The 20,491-nt window shown below is 37.8% G+C and overlaps 2 protein-coding genes and 1 long non-coding RNA gene across 4 annotated transcripts in view; 2 read left to right on the top strand and 1 right to left on the bottom strand.

Annotated features, from left to right (window-relative positions):
• The window catches only part of nxph4 (neurexophilin 4), a 50,773-nt gene extending 38,495 nt beyond the window's left edge, over positions 1–12,278 (top strand). For both annotated transcript variants that reach the window (XM_085407511.1, XM_085407512.1), the window contains exon 2: positions 10,481–12,278. In XM_085407511.1, coding sequence (XP_085263637.1) covers positions 10,481–11,284 — 804 coding nt within the window. In that variant the 3' untranslated portion in view covers positions 11,285–12,278. The remainder of the gene's footprint in view (positions 1–10,480) is intronic.
• LOC146670534 (uncharacterized) overlaps positions 1–20,491 on the bottom strand; it is a 213,049-nt gene that overhangs the window by 30,163 nt on the left and 162,395 nt on the right. The window lies entirely within an intron of this gene.
• Positions 18,764–20,491, top strand: part of shmt2 (serine hydroxymethyltransferase 2 (mitochondrial)) — a 29,482-nt gene continuing 27,754 nt past the window's right edge. The window contains exon 1 of the mRNA XM_085407507.1: positions 18,764–18,853. Within this exon, the coding sequence (XP_085263633.1) occupies positions 18,821–18,853 (33 nt within the window). The 5' untranslated portion in view covers positions 18,764–18,820. The remainder of the gene's footprint in view (positions 18,854–20,491) is intronic.

The following is a 20,491-nucleotide window of genomic DNA, read 5'->3' as shown; positions in this document are numbered from 1 at the left end:
ATTTGACTTACCTATACCTTACTGGCTTAATAACAAACTTCCAAGCAGGAGGTGAAGAGGAAGACCACAGAGATAAGACATTAGTGCATGGAATGAACAATTGCCTCTGAGTTTTTCAAACTTTTAACTTTCATTTTCCTAACTCCTCCTTTACAGACCCCTGGTTACTTTTTAGTTTTTCATGTTTGTAATTATATATGTGGATGATTTTCTGAGTTTCTGAGCACTTGAAAGTAATTTACGTATCCACAAAACTTTTAATATTATAGTTGTATTAGCTAATCTTAACTAACCACAGAGAGAGCACAAAGCTCTGCCAAGGCAACTCACTCTCTGGGCAGTGTTTACGCTTAAGGGAGCAGTATCATATTTTGTACAGATTCAATTTGTTTTCTTTCTTCTTTTTAAATGTACTTTAAGAAGTTTATAGTGTGGTAAAAAAGAATGCATTTTTTGGGTTAACTTAAAAGAGAGGCAGGTGTAAAATGTAAAAGTGAGAGCAGAGGTCAAATGTAACATGATATTTGGATGCAAACTATAATGGGACATTTAGAATTGCTATATGCCTGAATGTACCTAAATCATTTCCTAAATGTTGCCAAGACAAACAAAGGCAGTAGAATTTTAAACATAGTTTTAAGGATGAAAGACATTTTATGAAAGTTTGACCTTATTCGACCTTAAAGAAGAGGCGAGCAGGACAAAGTAACGTATTATTTAGGATCCCATACATAGTTTTAAATAGTTCTATATAGCATTATTATCACTTTGACCTTCAGGTCAATCTATCGACCTTGAAGGAGAGGTCAGAGGTCATATTTGCTGTTATGTGAAATCTACTTTCTATATCCTGACAATACACACTACACTTGAAACAATCATGATTCTAAGTTGTAAGACTTTTTGTTTTCAACCAATAATTGTCCTTGATGTAAATATGTAAAAATTGCGTAGGTTTCTGTTGTGTGTCTTGTGTACTGTTTGTTTGTATACGTGTCTTTCTTGCTGCTTGTACACCCAAATTTCCCCTTGTGGCACAATTAAAGGATTATTCTAAATCATTAAGTTGACCTTTAAGACCTTGGAGGATGTAAGTCAAATTTTGGTAGATTGTTAACGCAACTCTACACCCCTACAAAGTTTTATCAGAATTCATTCAAAACTTTTTGAGCTATTGTGTTTACAGACAGATTGACAGGCACGCAGGAACGCACACAAACGCTACCAAAAACATAACCTCCTTGGCGGGGGTAATAAATAAAACAAAGGTTTTCTGGAGGTCTACAGCAGCACATAGATTCTGTTTCCTGTGGGAGTAGTTACGTGATGAAGATTAAATGCAACTGAAAAACAACTAAAACCGATTTGGCTGTAGCAGCACTGCTTAAACATACTTGAATGAAAGCACTTACATACAATGCTGGCAGCGATGCCCAGTGTTTTGTTAGCATTGTATGTTTATTTGGCAGTGGCTGATACTTAGCCAGTCACTGTGGAGTCTCCTGATTTAATATAGTACCATAATGCGTTTTGCAAAAGACTGTGTTAACAAGAGCAACGTTGTTTATTTAATGTGGTAATCTCTGTGGTTGCAAAGGCTATTTTTAGTCCCATGTGCTATAACAAGAGGTATGTCGTTCCAAATGTAAGAAGAACATAATTATTTCAGTTTGTCGTTGTAGCCGGCCTTGCTGAATTTATAAATCACTGGACAGCAATATTTATCTTTGGAATACACAGATAAGAGTGACAGGTGGATTTAGATTATGATGCAAATAAAGAAGCTTCAGGTGAGGCTTTGCTGTTGCAGGTGTAATGTTTAACTGTATTGAACGAGTAATAGTCAAAAGGATCGTAAGCCAAATGGAGCCTCTTATTTACTGCAAAAATATGAGAATATGTTTGGCCTTGTAATCTCAGTCTTCAAAAACAAAAAATACAGCAATTTCTTTCCAAATAATGTTTCATTTGCTTGAATACATGCACATATTTGTACATGATGGGTCCACTGCAAGATATTTGATGTTCTGTTTATATTTTTTTATTTTCTCTGTTTGTTTTTATGCTTTTTTTTTGTAAAGAAAAGTACATGCAGACACATGGATGTGTTGTCTAACAAGCTGCCTGACCTCTAATGACCTTTCTTTCACCGCTGGGTTTTTGTTGTAGATCTTCTGCTTGCTTGGTGAAAAAAAAAATGACTGGCCAGTTTTTCAAGCAATTGAACTCCCACTCACGCTGGCTGACTTGGTTAAATTAAAATGTTAATTAATTGTGTAAAAATATGTCTCAATATACAACAGTTGGAAGTTCTAAAGTTGCCTTGTTGTGCCAAGACAATAAAACAAACCTGAAATTCCCATAACTGTGAGACATTGTAGTTTTCTACATTTCCCCCTTAGTCTAATTTTAGCACATCTGCAATATTTTGCAATATTGTCGGCATATTACACTTAAGCCAGCATTCAATACCCTCATAAATCCTCTAATATAGACATCAAATGGTAGAGTAGCATCTCTTTCTTTCTTCCTTGAAACTAAACCTTGTTTTTATTTACCTTATTTTCTACACACTAAAAAATACAGATTCTTTAAAGCTGATGATGAACTAAAATGCTTATTAAATTTAGTCTGAAATATGGAAAAATACTTTATTTCTTCTTCAAGTGATTTTTTTCAGAACTGAGCTGGTCTTCTTGAAACAATATTACAGATATTACTTCTCAAGAAACCTCTGATTATTCTCTATGGGGTGAAGTGTTTCTCATTTTTGTCTTATTGCACTCATAATCTCACTCTGTGTCGTATATATATTGTCTTTTTACCTTTTCTCTCTTTGCACTTTCGCCTCATATTGTCTTACAGACATCTCTGCTTTCTCTACACTCATTCTCTTATTCTTTTTCTTTTTCTCCCTTGCTGTGTTATCTGTCTCAGCTCCATTTCCTTGCTCCCTGATACTCCCTGACTCAATAGCTTTCATTTTCATGATAATCCAACGACACCAGTGGACTGCAAAATCGCTTTTACTGCTTTTTTCCCCCTCTTCTTCCCCCCTCTTCCTCTCTGTCTCTCTCTCTCAACAGTCTCTTGCTCCATTTTTCCCCTACTGGTTTATCTTTTTTCCTCCTGGCTTTATTTTGCTTTTTGTAATTAAATGTCATTTTCAGCTCTCTCATTTTTTTGGAGGGGGGGGGGCAGGGAGTGGGAGGCTAAAAGTTAAAAAGTTTCTTTTTTTGTAGTATGATTATTGTTAAAACAGTGCAGCGTGACTGCTGTTAAAAACTGAGCACGTCTGAGCTACAGTACCACACTACCACCATCGGATATGTTCAGTTCAGCTTTATTTTATTCTCAGTCTACACGTAGCTCAATTACTACTCTGTCATCAAACTTCCATCCGTTCTCAGAGATGTTTCTTTTTATCCACATCTTATATTTCTAAGCATCATATTCATAACAGATGCAAATTATAATTCCTGTCTTCCGGCAGGCATCTTTTATGTCATTTCAACGCACTGTAAATGCCCCAGACTCCACATCTTGCTCCTTTTACTAGAAGCAGCAACATCTAACACTGCACCACAGACTGGTTTATAAAATAAGGCATAATAATGCTACAAATATGACCTGAAAAATAACACAAGCTGTGAATAAGGACGAAAAGATGCAGTTACATAAGTTGACCTGCACAAAAGAATTCATCACATTTTTGTGATTTTTTTTATCCGAAAAAGTTGTAATAATGTTATTACTCGAATTCATGTGTAACCTTTTTTACTTTTTTTTTTTTAAATCAATTAAACGTCTGAGTTCTTATTCATAAATATTCAGATGCATGACAAAAGCACAACACTGCAATGTGTGATGTTATCATATGTGCTGTGCTGAGAACATTTCACTCAAAAACATCATAAACTATCAGTATATTGTGACATCCCTTGAGGGGATTTTTCCACATCAGTTTTTGATTTGTGTTTTTTTGATTATTATCTATCACTAAAAAAACATCACAGTAACTGGATAATTCTGAGGAGGCATAGTTGAAGGGAAGGATCCAGTCAGCCTTAAGTCAGTAATGTCCAAAATCAGTTTGTTATATCCTATGTTTTGTCAGTGACATTTAATTACTCCATCAGTCACAAAAACTTTCAAATTTAATCAAAGAATAACTCTTTATGTGAAGAAAGCACCTTAAAGTAATCATTGAATCACACAAGCACAAACGCTTGTGAATCTGCCTTTTTATATGCACAGCTGTATGAAATAACACCATACATGCATCAGGCAGGTGTATTTCTTAGGTTGCCTATATTAAAAAATAAATATTATTAAATCACATCAACTGAGTACAAAACTCTTCTCCAGTATTTAAACTGCTTTTGTCATTATTGTACAGATGTATCAGCTGAGAACACACACATCATCTTCCATTTAGTTGTGCTGTGTGTTCAGGTGTGTCTTGACTTCCTAAAGAATTTGTGCTAAGATACTGTCACCATCCATCACTGTGTTTGGTTCGGCTGATTCAGAGTTATGAGAGCGGCGATACGACTGTTTTGTTAAGTACTGCAACCTCTGAGCTATTTTCTCACCTCGCTTTGCAACGCAGCGAGGAGGAAAACAAAATGGCAGGGGTGCTGGGAGAATGCATGCTCTGATCACTTTGGACTTGTTACTGTTAAATGCATGCATTAGCACAGTAAAACGGGACAGTTCAAATACCGCCCTTCATTTTAAAGGCACAGCCTTCTTCAGATGAAGGTGTTCATACATCAGCTATGATGAAGCGAACCAAACTAATGTAACAGCTTATAATCTGTCGAGATTTTCCTAAACAGGACTCTGACACTCGGATTTCCTTTTGCTTGAACTGTTTCAAAGATGTCAGGGTCATCTGAGAAATGAAAGGCCTTACCCTTTCAGGGTTTTCCGGCATATTTCAGAATGCAGTGGTGGATGAACAGAAATGTCTACAAATTTCATCTTTGAAGTTCGAAACTACAAAAAGAGAACTTTTTTACTGCAAGATCCTTCGCTTTCCACAAGCACAGATTGATGGCATTTGCCTTTTTCAGAAATGGTGAAGGTGCATTTAGGATAAATAGGAACTTCAAAGTTAAAAAAAAAAAAAAAAAAGATCTGCATTCAGCTTTACATCTTATTGTCCTCAGTTAACATTTTGCAGCTTTTCCAAGTCTTCTTGAAGAAAAATGAGATAACTACTTTTAATCGCAAAGGCACTTGAAACAGAAAGTTAAGAAAAAACAATCAGTAGCTGGCATCAGAGCCTGTGGTTTGTAGTGCTGTGGGAGGGGAACTGTACATTTGACTCTCCTGTGTGACAGCAGATCAATGCAGCCTGGAGCGCAGATAGAAATGAATTGATTGTCACCAATAAAACTCCAATTAAACAAAGGAACAAGCCTGGGAGAGAGCTCAGAGACAAGCAGCTCTCATCTTCACATCTGTCCTCGGGGGAAGAATGGGAGAGCGTGAGGCAGGAGAGGGAGTCGGGTGTGGGCTGAGGAGCCGGGGAGCATGGTTCATTTCCTCTGAATACTCTTGCTATCAGGAAGGTGTGGAAGTTATGGATGAATGTGAGAGTGAGCAAACTGCAGACAGAAGATCAGATAACCGATAGACAGAGAGTGCAAAAGAAAGAGGGAGCAGAGGGAGAAGTGCTGATCTAAAGCTTCCCTAATGATGAAAAGAGATCTTAATTGTGGTGACATGTAATATAACAGGTTTAAGCAGTCAGTTGTAGAGCTCATCTGACCTTATTTAATAGGGTAGTGTGAAGCCTCTCATCACATAGTCTTTCTTTCCCTCACTACAGCCTTCTCTACCTGCCTGTAGATGTGTCTCATCGCTTTGTCTGTCAGTTTTGTCTCAGCCGCATTGATAATCTCCTCATTGAACAAATTCCTACATTTCATTCTTGTATGGACTTTAAGGTAGGTTGGAGGCCTTCCATCTACGCAGCAACTAAGGGTTGCTTTTTGCTCATATGAACCTCCAAATGAAATTTAAAGATGATTAATGTTCCCTATTCCTAGAAAATGTACAAGATCTTCTTACTCTCTCCTCTCCTCATCTCACTTCTCCACTAATAACATTTTCTTCACTATCTCCCTTTATCTCCCGAGCGCTGTAATCTGATTGTTCTTTCTGTGATTGTGCTGTTATTGAGTTGTCTGGATCATACATATGTATAAGCTCACCACAATACTTATGCTGTGCTCTGCTGTGATTTCCTGCAGCATACAACCAAACAGGAGTCCCATCCCTAATTGGAGGAAACACTAATGCCAGGTTGAAGCGTGTAAAAGCTTCCCTCTGAAAAAGAGGGGACTCACACCAACCCCTGAGTCAGGTTTATACGGAAATGTTCCTTTTGAGTCATGTTAAGTTTGCTGGAAAGCTGTAAAAGTCCCCAAGTCTGACTGTGTGTGTTAATGGAGTTGTTTTTTCTTGACAACAGTGGCTCAGATATAACGTGAGAATAAGAAATACAACCTCGGAGTTATGTAGCTACTTTGGTAGACGAGTGATGCATGTGTTTCTTTTAAAGTACAACGTAAAACTAGCTGTCATCCACAATTTTGTGTTCTCCCAGCTAGCTGCACCTAGATTCATTTTTAGCCAGCTGTGGGGCTGTGGGGATGGCAGTCAGTCTCTTTAGTAGATGGCCACACTTTTTCATGCATACAAGCTTATATTTGATCAGATACAGTGCTTAACAAATTTACGAGTCCACCTGTCATATGCTCCAGTGCTCCAATTTGAGTCGGCACCCTGGACCTCTCTGAGAAGTCAGAAATTAATCAAGCATAACATTCAACCACTAAAACAAATTTTTCTGTTCAGGAATCCAAGTGAATGACTGTAATTTGGGATCTTAATCAAACAATAACTATTTTTTTCTGGGGTTTTTTGTTTTTTCTGTAAAACTGTACATTTGAAAATTCAAAGCTAAACACACTAATTATATTCTAGTATTAAAAATATAATTTGGATTAAAGAACTCATGCATTGTGGTGGATTTACCATTACTGTTGTATTTCGGTAATTACGAATACTGTTAATTTAGGGATGCTGTAGCATAACCCTTACATTGGGTGGTGGTTGTCGTTGCAGTTGTTGGCAATCTTTAACAAGGAATTGTTAAAGAATGATTAACAAAACTTATAGATATATAAATAGATAGATATAGATAGATACACACACACATATGTAACTGGCTTAGAGTCATTCAGTTCTTGATTTAAGGAGTTTTCATCTTCTCGGTTTCAAGAGATATCTTTTCTGTCTTTCACAGAGTTCTTCCCACAGATTTTCAATCATGTTTAAGTCAGTTGACGCTGACGACCACTTCAAAAGCTTCAGCTTGCATTTCTTGAGGTATTTTTGGTGAATTTTCTAGTCTGCTAGGGGTTATTGTCTTCTTGTGGGAGTTTCACTTTCTTTTCTGACATTGAAATCCATAATTTGCTGATACCTGGTCAACCCACAAAGTTCTAAAATTGCCAGGTGGCTAATAATGCCATTCTCTGGCCTCACTTATGAGTTACTTATGACCTGACAACTATTTTGTGAGTTCCCGACAAAAAAAAAAGTTAAAGAAGAAAAGCTGATTTTCAAGGTCTGTCCACTGAAACATTTGCAAAAACGTCTTTTCAATGAAAAAATCACAAACTATATAATTTACCCAGGGTTGGCTACCACTTACAACTCTAAGTTCCATTCAAATCGAAATCATAAGCTGAAAGAGTGACTACTTTTTAGTTGTGTGTGCGCACCTGTGTGCTTTTAGCTTCAGCACCTCTTCATCACTTCAGCAGTGCCCCTCTGGCTATTGCTCTAAAAGTTACTTCTGACTCATTGTAACTTAACTGAATAGGCACTGAGGAGGAAGAAAAGCATGAAGGTTTATTTCTCAAATCTTTCACTGAGTGCGGCAGCCTGATATGACCTTATAGCAAACATCTGCTGTTTCAAAAAGTCTATAGCTTATGGATTTCATGTCAAGAGAAAATATCTGATATTTATTCTAACATATCCTCACCCTTTAAATTGATTTACTGTCAAGCACAAAAAATTTCATATTCATGCTAATAAAAAGTCCATCTATTTATTGGTTTGTGTTGGCATTTTATTATTTTCATGCCACAGAAGAAGAGGGCCTTTCTCTGTACTCATCTTTTTCACTCGATCGACACTTGTTAAAGTTGCTGACTATGTACAGTTGCTTTTCCCCCTTCAGAAGGACTTATGTCAGCCTCAGACCCCCCCCCCCCCCCCCCCCCCCCTCCCCAGAATAAAATCACTTTAAAACTTCGTACAGCTGACCCTGAAGGTTAGGTTGAGGTTCATGGTGAGATGTTGCCGCTGAAGTTTCTGGATTATGATGATTGTGCTTGTTTAAACTCTGGGCCACAAGCTTGAGTAATGATTAGGACTGCACCAGCAGAGTGTTAGCCTGACAGATGGCAACACATGGAGTTAGCTGACAGCACTGCTGACAGCGCATTCACAGGAAGTCCCCATATTGCATGCACTGTACACAGGCTTTGTTGCTGTACATATTCTGATGTTTTTCTGCCATCAACTGTAGCTTGTTTCTACCTGTCAATGCCAAAGTCAGCTCACATCATCTATTCACAGACTTAAAATTGCAAGACCTCTGCACATGCCTGCTGTCAGTGCACCAGAGGGAATTGGGGTCTGTTGAAAATCTGCAGTTAGACATTATCCCAGTCACTGGTCATTCATCTAAAGCTTTCTTCTTTTATAAGTTCATCCTGGAGCAGTCGATACACTACCGTTTATTTGCTCTTCAATCAATCTACTTAAAAATCAGCTCTGCGGGCATGTTAATTAAATTCATTTCAGTTTAATTCAATTATATATATATCACCAAATCACAACAGCCTCAAGCATGGAATATATCAGAATCTATATAAGTGCTATTGTTTTGCATCTGCAGCAATATGTAGTTGTTTTTAGGTCGGAGGTTGATGAAAGATGAGGCAGGCATAAAGCTGCTGGTCCCACTGCATTGGATACGAATGAAGGAAGACAGAAAATGTCCCAACCTAACTAGACACAAAGATGTGATCCTGTACCTCTGTTTTTTGGGTTGGTGTTGTTTATCAACTGGGAGAATAGTTTTTTTAAACTCCATCCAAATGCAGCCTCAGGGGAAGCGCATGTAACCCCTCTGAATAGTTGTAATACTTGGCACTGTCACTTCATGACAGCTTCAAGCTCAAAGTCTGTGTGTGTGTGTGTGTGTGTGTGTGTGTGTGTGTGTGTGTGTGTGTGTGTGTGTGTGTGCATATGGATAGGAGCATGGCAGTGATGTGATTGATGAGACATATAAGAGAGCAGAGCAAGATTTCTAGTCAATCAGCCCTGTGAATAACCACCTGGGCTGTGGATTAAAGGCAGAAAGCTGTCTGCACAAACAAAGGCTCACATCCATTACCTTACATGTAGAGTTGTTTTGCTCTCTGTGGCAACACTGACAACAAAATTAAAGTGTGTTAACAAAAATAGATCTATTTTTTCTCTTGAATTCAGGACATGAAACGTAGCAACATCTAACAACTAGGATGCTCGTAGAAAAAGAAAACTTGTGGGAGGTAAACATGAATGCTACCAAAGAGTGACCTTTGAAATATTTATAATTTTAACAACGAGTGCAAATTGAAATTGGACACATTTGAATTATATCACATTATGTGTATTTACTTTTCATTTGACAGAACAAAGAATAAACTGTAGCACCTCTGATCTCTGTCTTTACCTCTTTAAAAATGAAGATACAAAGTCAGCCGAGGACTAGTTGCAAGCCGTTGGTTCCATACTTAGAGTTCTATATTGTAGCATTTAGCCAGCACAGGGAACAGGAGTGATGTGGCAGCCACTATTTAATATTAAATACCTCTGAGAAATGCACCAAATCCAATAACTGCTCCAAGACTGTAAATACTTATCCTTCCCAGACTGAATCCCCTCCAAATCACTTTCAATTTGACATTTTTTAGTGGGGTCCTGACACTTGATCAGTTTCTCAGTCAATCAGCTGTTTGGCACTCATCTAATATGAATGGAGTCCTATTTTACAGGATGCTGTTCTTGACAAAGAATAGCTAAAAGGTTTTTGGTTTTTAGGCAAACATGCAGTAAAACTAAATCTAACTTAAAACTCAAAACATTCTCGGTATATGCGGAGCTTGGCATTATAGTTTGAGACATGAAAATATAGATATGAGTGAGTAGCATTTGTAAGAATGAATTACAATTCCTAAAAACTTGGAACTATGGTAGTAGGAGCTGGGTTAAATGGATGGATGGATGGATGCTGTTGTGTTTTTGAAAGGTCTGTCTGGTAGAAAAAGACATGAAAAGGCAAAGTGCAGCATTGTCAGTTACACTGTCAGTAAAATTTGATTGTTCTTTGTCTCTTCTGCAGGTCCAAGGGTTGGAGAGGCAAGTGGACTTCTCAGATCTGGGCCCAGTGGGGGCGGTGATGAAGACTCTTCCATACGGCATGGGCGGAGGCACCGTTGGAGGAGTAGTTAAGCCGCCGTACCAAACCATCTTCTCCACACCGATCGATCAGATACCGGTGAAATCCAAGCCACCCCCGTACAGTTCCTATAGCCCTTATGAGCTGGCCCGGAACCAGTCCCTGCTAGTGGATCAGACAGGCTACCGCTCCAAGCGTAAACCTGCACTAAAGACAGCCATGAAGACCAAGAAAATCTTTGGCTGGGGGGACTTCTACTTCAATGTCAAGACCGTGAAGTTCAGCCTGTTGGTGACAGGGAAGATTGTGGACCACATCAATGGGACTTTTACTGTTTATTTTCGCCACAACTCCTCCAGCCTGGGGAATGTGTCGGTCAGTATCGTGCCACCAACCAAAGTGGTTGAGTTTGAGGTCCTTCAGCAGCATCATCTGCACCCCCACACCCAGCAGGACGTCCAGATCCAGGAGACACAGCAGTCCACCATCGATCCAAAAGAGGCAAAGACCTTAAACTGTCGGGTCGAGTACGAGAAAACCAACAGATCCAAGAAATCCAAACCCTGCCTGTATGATCCGTCTCAGACCTGCTTCACAGAGCACACCCAGTCCCACGCTGCTTGGCTTTGTGCTAAACCTTTCAAGGTGATCTGCATCTTCATCTCTTTCTTCAGCATTGATTATAAGCTGGTTCAGAAAGTGTGTCCAGACTACAACTTCCAAAGCGATCACCCTTACTTTGGATAAAGTAAACGAGACTAAATAGAGAATAAAAGAGACACTGATGAGTAAAATGATAATGATGGAAATGATAGTCATACTGATCCTGTTAAAAAAAGCAGGGGACAGTTTTTTTGCCTCTAAACAGCTGTGAATTGTGGATTTAAATCATGTATATTCAGACTTATGGATGATTAGGATGTGGCTGATTTCACTGACGTCTTTTCCAACTTTGTATTTGTTCTGTTTTTCTTTGTTTTCTTTTGTTTTCTGTAAATATTGTACTCAACCCCAGCAGACTTATTGTTTTTAGATATTTGTTTCTTAGTGTCATTTCTTTCTGAAGTTGGAGGCTTGGTTACAAACAGCTGGAATCAGTATTATGCCCTTCGAGTACAAAGTAAGCCTCTGAGGCAGCCGAACAGTGCCATCGCTGTATGGCAAACGTAATGTTATGGTAGACTGACTGTTAATCATCCTCTCAGCTCTACATTTAAACCCTGGATATAAGAGAGTTATATGTATGAGAAATGCCATGCTGGATATGCATACAATATACTGTATGAAAAAGCACATTAAAATCTCTTAAACTGTCTGCCTTTTACTGAGTGAATGTTTTGGTTCAGAGCTTGAAGCAAATTTGCAAGGCGCAAGCTGTGCAGCGTTTTCATGTTATCTAACTCAGCAAGGACACTATTATGAATTAAGCTACATTTTACTCTGATTAGGAATTCATGTTCCAGCTTTCAGCTAAGATATGTAATTTTAATTTTCTCAAATATATCGAAGGAAAGTTTGTTATGGATTGAATTTTAACATGAAAACCAACCGTGAAACATTCTTTAGATGATAAAGTTTGACTTTTTGAAGGAGTTGATATGTACAGTAATAGAATCCAGCAGCCTTATCTGATGTGATTTTTAATTACATATATCCTGGAAATGGAAAAGAATAACTATTGTACTGAAGGTAACATGACTGACAGATTTATGTTTGTTTGATCATGCAACCAAATAAAGTATTGCACACCCGAGTAAACATTTTTTAGTTGTGCCGAAACCAAAGGGTATATTGTATTATTTTATATGTATATTATGCTGCCAATGCTATGATCTTAACTACCTAATAATACTTACTTGATCAAGGTGTTTTATGCTCAAAATATGAACTTAAAAGAAAATAAAGTAGGACTGGCTCGCCACCAAAAGAGTAATTATTAAAACTGATCGGGGGTTATAACCGAAAGCAAGGATCGCCCCACCTGCCTCTCTCTTAAGCAAACCAACCAAATGCAGTTTGAACAACTATTTAAGGCTGATTCTTCGTTCTTCGCAAACTCTCAGCTCAAAGTCATTTGGGTCCACACACCTTTGATCTGGAAATATTGGTGCACAGAATTTCATTAGAAAACACATATTCAGTGTTAATTAAATCTTCACCTTCTCTGCCTCAGTATCTTATGGTCATGATGATTTAAACTGAAATGGAGCCTTACACAAGTTGCTATGGACAAATGCAGAAGTTGGTGAACTTCCCTTCTTTTTAGACAGAAGCTTAGTGAAGAGTTGTTAAAAAAGTGCTCGGGATTACTCACAACTATATGTAAGTGTACGTTTGAGTGCATGTTTGTGACTGGATGTAGATGCATGTGAAAGCTACAGTAAGGTCCATAAGTATTCTGTTAATGAGGCTTTTCTGTGTAATTTTCTCTGTGTATACCATCACTGTGGATTATAAAGCAAACAATCGATACGTCTTTGAAATGCTGACTTTCCACTTTTATTTAAACAGCTTAGGAAAAGAATTGCTTTAACTATTAATGAAAGATTTTTTTGCATACTAGTCTCCCATTTTCAGCAGTAACTGGACAAAATTCCCCTCACATAATTTTAAATATAATGATTGCTGTCAATGACAGTGTGAAACCTAGAACCCAACAATACATGCTGTGTTCCCATGCTCTGTTGGCTTGAAATCGGGTGACTAACTTAAAGATTATCGCATTGCTGGCAGACTCTGGACAGAGTCTTTTAGATGTTTTATGGCAAAGTTTTCTGTGCTCTTCTCGGTCTTTTAGTGTTTCAAATGTAGCCAATTTCTTTTTAAAATGAACTATATTGTAGATTTAGACACTTCTGAAGGTTTTTCTATCTCTCTGATATTTATTTTGTTTTTTCAAACCAACCACTTATTCAAAATCTCTTTTAACCTTGTATTGAAAGTTCCTGTTAACAGCCAGACGCAAGTTCAACACTTGGAATCACCTCTGGATTTTTTTTTTCATTTTTTAATTTGGAGTTGATTTTAATTTTGTCATGAAATAATGAAGGAATTGGTCTCACCTGGCCATGAAGCTGCTTATCAGTCAACTGTCCGATTCCTTTCAAGCCTCAGAGGCCTGTTTATAAAAACAGATGTAATTTTTAAACTGTCAGTGAAGTACTTTTGTTAAACCTTATTAATTAAAGCTGAAAGTCTGCATTTTACTGCCCTATTTGAAATAAAATCCACAGTGGTGTTGCATACAACAGCAATAAAATGTAGAAAAAAGTGTCATTGCCCCAAAACTTATAAACCTAACTGTATGTTGAAAATGTTTTTGTGTGTCTATGTTTGTCCAGGAATGTCATAGGAATTGAGTTTTAGTAAAATAAATAATAAATTGTGAATGAATATAAATAATATAAATAAGTCGCACAATCATCAATGCATAATACAGGGCCCAGGAACAGGAACATAAAAATAACTCCAACCAACAGAACCAAAAGCTGACCAATCAAACAAGACACAAGGAGGAACAACCACTAACAAATTATACAACAACAAACAATTACTTCAACTTAACAGTTATCAGACACAAAACTAACCGAATACTGAACTCAGAGAAACTGAAAGAAAACTTATTTAACCCTTAGATAATTCTGGGAACATTTCGTGCCACTCAGGGTTTTTTTTTTTTTTTAATTTTCATGCTATTTTGGCTGCCCAGGATGAATAAAGCTCACATTTGCCAGAGGATAACTGCTCCCTCAGTTCCTGAAATTAGCTTAAAATGGTTAAGCAACACAAAATTCCAAGCATCCAATATATACCTGCACACCATGCTACCAACTATGACGAAGAGCTGGCAGCTTTAAAATACATAATGATTTAAAGTAGAAGAAATTATTACTACACAGTATTTTTGCAGCAGTTTTCGGGAACCTGTCATTTTTTGTCGTTAGGATCAGGAGTGTCAGTTTGTTTTTGTTTTTTTAAAGAAAAAATAAATCAATGCTGTTACCAATTATTGACTGTGGAGCTATGTAAACATACTGGCCTTTAAACTATGGGTCTTTTAAAATGGAAAAAAAATTACCATAATTTTACTGCAGTTTTTGGAAGGTGGCATTTTTTTCCTTAGGGTAAAAAGAGTCCAGATTCTAAGGGTCATTTAAGGGTCAAGCTAAATTACATATTCATTTGATGATTTCTAATTATAGACAGTCATCAGAAAATCTAGGGGTAACCCAGGAGTGTGCTAAATTTGTGAAATCCTGCTTCCTAGTTCAGACCAACCTGCCTGCCTTGGTTTACCCTTGTCTCTGTGTCCTGAATCCAAACTGTAAGCAGGTTCCACAGAAGCTACCTCCCATTCAACCTTTAAATATCCTAGGAGACACCAGTAAACCAGCAGTTTGAGAGTGAAGAGCTCTATTGAGTTACTATTTGGTCATTAATTTAATATGAGGCCTGATTATTCAAGACCTTGTACGTGAGGAAAGGGAGTTTAGATTCGATTCTGGATTTAACAGGGAGCCAATGAAGAGAGCTAGAGAAAAAAATATTGGCAAAATATGCTTGTTCTTTACGCAGCATTTTGGATCAACTGAAGGCTTTTAAAGGAATCTTAGGACCGCCTGATAATAATGAATTACAGTAGTCTAGGATAGAAGTGATAAATGCATGAACTAGTTTTTCAGCATCACTCTGAGAAAGGATAATTCAAACTTTAGAGATGTTGCGCGAATGGAAGAAAGCAGTCCTATATTTGTTTAATATGTGCATTGAAGGACATATCCTGGTCAAAAATGACTGCAAGGTTCCTCACGGTGTTACTGGAGGCCAAGGTAATGCCATCCAGAGTACACATGTGATTAGATGCCGTATTTCTACAATTTTCAAGGCCGAGTACAATATTTGAATTTACAAGCAGGAAATTAGAGGTCATCCAGGTCTTTATGTCTTTAAGATATTTCTGCAGTTTAACTGATTGGTGTGTGTTCACCAATGGCTTCGTAGATATAAAAGCAGGGTATTATCTGCATAGCAATGAAAATGTATGCTATGCCTTCAAATGATACTGCCTAAGGGAAACATGTATAATCAGAATTGGTCCTTGCATGGAACCCTGTGGAACCCCATAATTAACCTTAGTGTGTGAAGAAGTCTCTCCATTTACATGAACAAACTCTATTGGATGGATATGATTCAAACCACTGCAGTGCAGTACCTGTAATACCCACAGCGTGCTCTAATCACTTTAATAGAATGTTATGGTCAACAGTATCGAACGCTGCACTGAGGTCTAGCAGGACAAGCACAGAGATGAGTCCACTGTCAGAGGCCATGAGAAGATAAATTGTAACTTTCACTACAGCTGTTTCTGTGCTGTGATGAGCTCTGAAACCTCAGTGAAACTCAGTAAAAGCAGTCCTCTGCACATTATCAGTTAGCTGTTTTACGACTGCTGTTATAAGAATTTTTTAGATACAAGGAAGGTTGGAGATCGGCCTATAATCACTGAGGTTAAGATCAGAGACTGTAAATCACAAATTAAAAATTAAAGTTTAACCTTAAAAGGATTGGACTTGTACATGACAATGACCAATTTATTACATGAACTTAAACTTAACTAACTTGATATATATTACCTATGATTAACAATGAATTATTAATTAATCATGTTTCACAATTTTTAACCAATTGTTTGCCTGAAATCGTTTTATAGAATAAAATATAAGAGGCAAGAGAAAAACTGGAAAGATTATACCTGACACACTGAATTAAATTTACCCACATTTTATAGAGATAGTAGTGCCATGTAGTTCATGCCATACATGTATATTTCCAGGGAAATTCTCTTTTAAAAGTCATATATAAAATGTAGCAACCAGCCAGTATTGCTGGTTCAGCTGTGATGAGCACAGAGCACTGTGTCCCTTTCTTTTCTTTAGTTTTTAAGTTTTTTTTTTTCATATTATGTTTTGCATTTTACTATATTAAATTATATGCTTGTTGTGCTTGTTTATATTCATAGTAGGGCTGCATGATTTTGCATAAAATGAGAATCATAAATATTTCTTGCACTTATTAACTGCACATCAACTTCGTAACAGTTGAAACTGAACATAAAAAAATGTTGTACTGCTTATAATCCCATCTCCACCGTTGCTCGACACTGCGTGTTTAGAGCAGGTAGTGCAACATTTTTTAAATAGTTGCCGGACGGCACTGTGTAGCGTTTGTCTAGGGCAGACCTTCCCAAAGTGTGGGGCCCGCCCCCTAGGGGGGGGGGGCGCAGAGCCATTGCGGGGGGGGGGGGGGGGGGGGGGGCGCAGTATGAAAAGGGGGAGAAAATTCCCCCTGTCTAAATCACGGACCAACAGTATCCCACAGTTGTTTATGTTTTTGAACCCATTTTGCACAGAGAGACACTTTTTGAAAATGTATAGGGGCGATCATGGCTCAAGAGTTGGGAGTTCACCTTGTAATCGGAAGGTTGCCGGTTTGAGCCCTGGTTTGGACAGTCTTGGTTGTTGTGTCCTTGGGCAAGACACTTCACCCGTTGGCGCCAGTGTCCGGCAGCCTCGCCTCTGTCAGTGCGCCCCAGGGCAGCTGTGGCTACAATGTAGCTTGCCATCACCAGTGTGTGAATGTGTGTGTGAATGGGTGGATGACAGGTTGTGTAAAGCGCTTTGGGGTCCAGGGACTAGAAAAGCGCTATACAAATACAGGCCATTTACCATTTTTATTGATAGCAATGTTGAATATTGTTACACAGGAAAAAAAACAACTACAGGTAAAATAATCACAAGGTGACGCCTCTGGCTTTCTAAATAGAGGGACAGTAACTGCATGTGTGTATGTAAGCCTGTAAAAACTGAAGATAGTCAGATTAACAGAAACGGTATTCTGTCTCTATCTGCCATTCTGCAATTCATCTCATGTAAACAATAACGTGGCGCACAGCATGATGTGGAAAAAGGCACAAACCTTTGACGTTGCAACGAACTCTGTATTCCTCATCCACAGGTAAACGCAAAAAAGGAGTTTTAAAAAATCTCCGCTTTCGGTGATTCGAAACGCCGTTTACGTGGACGAAACAGCTGAGTTGTCAAAAATACTCATGTAGGTGTGGATGTAGCATAAAAGAATTATAAGTTTATTTTATTACTACCTGTAATTTATTGCAGATTACTTGTATTTGCTTAATTGTTTACTGAATGTTTGAGGTGTGAAATAAACCGAAATGGAGCAAAATAAGGGTGTGGTTGGAGGATGTGTTTGTGCGCGTGCACGCGCGGGAGGGGGGGGGGGGGGGCGCGAACATTTTTCTTGTAAAACAAAGGGGGCCCAGCAAAAAGTTTGGGAACCACTGGTCTAGGGTGTTGATCATTTTCCTAAATCCCTCGTTTTGAACAGTGTTATCTTCGGTCAGGTGATAAGTGATAACCTCCGTAATTTCTTTGCGCCTGCGGAAATTCGACAGGTATGGGGAAGCGCTGTATAAGGTTGTCAAAGGAGCTTGCAAAGAAAAGCGTCTGGACTTCTTTAAGTTGCTTGAAGACGTTTCACCTCTCATCCGAGAAGCTTCTCGGATGAAGACTGAGAACCTTCACAGACATGCTGTATAAGGTTCCCGTTATTGATGTTTGGGTGGTTGACCGGGACGGATTTTCTCCTGTCACTTTCTTGGCCTTTACAGCTTCGTTATCTCTCACGTGCTCTCCGTTGTTTTTTCCCTGCCAGCTGACTTCTGTATCACGTGGTATAAGCCTCCGCCCTTGTCATTTGTTGAGTCATTTGTTGTTTGAAGAGTGGGCGCTTGTTTTCATGCAGCTTATGTCCCGGAAGAAAATCCGGTACATACGTCATCTTTTTTTTTCTTTTTTTTTTAATCGTTGTCATTTCGAAATGAGTATGGATTGAGATCGCAATTTTCTAACGATTAATTGTGCAGCCCTAATTCATAGGTTGTGTTCAATGTTTATTTCTGTTGTAATTTGACATTAATTAAGGCATCTTATCTTATTATCTTATCTTATCTTATCTTATCTTATCTTATCTTATCTTATCTTATCTTATCTTATCTGATTATTAAATAATTACTTCATGCTTTAGGACTGTAGGCACACAGCTAGTTTTTGTGTTTTCTTCACTGCAGTGTGCCTACATTTCCCATCGAACCCTTCGGTAGGACGAAAGTGACTACACTTTTTGTTTTTTTTTCAACCAGCCCTTCGTTTCTGTCAGGGGTGTGGGCGCTGCTGTGCTGCTTCCTCGTCAGGTCTACCTGGAAATATGCGGCTATTCGCTCTGAGACGACTCACACGGGTAACTGTAATATATTTCTGTGCTATTTTGCCCCTGAGGTAATGTTTCTTACTGCTGCTTAAGTAAACTGTAGTGTTTATATTTAATAAATAGAAATGCTCAGCAATAAACCGCTGGCTGTTTTCTGTCTGCCCTTTATGCACTGCATTCATGGAAACTTGAGGTTGCCAGAGGTTAAGTTTGGTGAATGCAGCTGGGTCCACGTGATGATGCCACAGCGACTGCCACAGCTTACAAGCATAAAAAGTGAATTCATTATTATTATTTTTTAAGTGTAAATTAATAATGGTTGCACAAGAACCTTCATTAAAGATAACATGATATTCAGTCCAAATACTTGGAACCGGGATGTGTTATCATGCTGCGTGTTATACTTGTATTTGTATGTTTTTGTGCTAGCTCGACAGATGATCACTTTGTAAAAAAAAAAAAAAAAAGACTGGATGAAATCATACTGAACTGTGTACTGTCTACCTTTGGATTAAAACATACTCTTATAAAGTAAGTATATAAAACAAGTGAGGTTTTAAAAATTAAAAAAGAAGGACAACAACTCATTAGGAAGTCAAACTTTGTTGCAAACCAGATTTGGCTTTGTTTTTATTTATTCTGGAGTATTAGATTCATATCAGCATGCTTTAAAAATGAAAAAACAAAAAAAAAACCAACCAAAACAGTGTATTTAAAGTTTGTGTGGCAAGTCGGAACTGTTGGGACCTAACAATTATATCTACGCATGAAAAACGATCTCTCATATAAGTTAAGCTCTAATGACCTAGCTTTGTAAAGTTTTGTTTGCATGGGAAAAAGTGCTGGAAAAAGTGGAGAAGAAGTGGCATGGTTAGGTTGGAGTCAGGTACAGTTTAATGCAAATGCAGTTAATGTAAGTACAGTCTTAGATTATTTAGTCTGATAATAAATAACTGTAAATATTTTAGATGTTTATTGATTGCCATTCCTGCTGACAAAGGGTTTATAGAATAGAATAGAATTCAACTTTATTGTCATTGCACATGCACAGGTACAGGGCAACGAAATGCAGTTTGCATCCATCCAGAAGTGCTTTAGTGATATAGATATATTACAATATATATTAGCAATAATATAGATATGTGAGTATATTACAGAAATGGGTCTATTATGGTATGTTATAATGTACACGGTATGAAGTATGTTGTGAATATTCTATAACTATAAGTATGTACAGGCTGTAGTGAGTACAAGCTATGTACAGGCTATGAACAGGATATAAAACATGAAATTAAAAAAAACTATACAGAAATCTGAGATATACAGTTATACAGAAATGGGAACTATGCAAGTTATAAACAGTTGTAGGATTAAAAAGTTATCGTATGTACAGAATGATTATTTACACAGAGTATGAAGTCAAGTAAAGCCCTGATTCTGAAATATTAGGATGCCAAAAAATACCAAAGAGTGCCTCATTGTGTGATAGGAGTTACATGACATGTGAGAACTTGCCTGTGGATTGCTTAACAACATTCGTCACCAATGAATTTACAAGGAAACAAAGCTACAGCTGCTGTTCGCTGTAAATGTTAGTTACATTTAGAAAACTCATGATCTGAAGTACAGTTGGATTATGGAAGAATGTGTTTAACAATTTCAAATGGC

Source organism: Rhamphochromis longiceps, linkage group LG5 (assembly GCF_057381845.1).
Source record: "Rhamphochromis longiceps isolate RC_006_pf linkage group LG5, R_longiceps_female_GT1.1, whole genome shotgun sequence".
NCBI lineage: Eukaryota > Metazoa > Chordata > Actinopteri > Cichliformes > Cichlidae > Rhamphochromis > Rhamphochromis longiceps.
The sequence above is the reverse complement of the archived record's forward strand: the minus strand, read 5'-3'. Positions and strand labels throughout refer to the sequence as shown.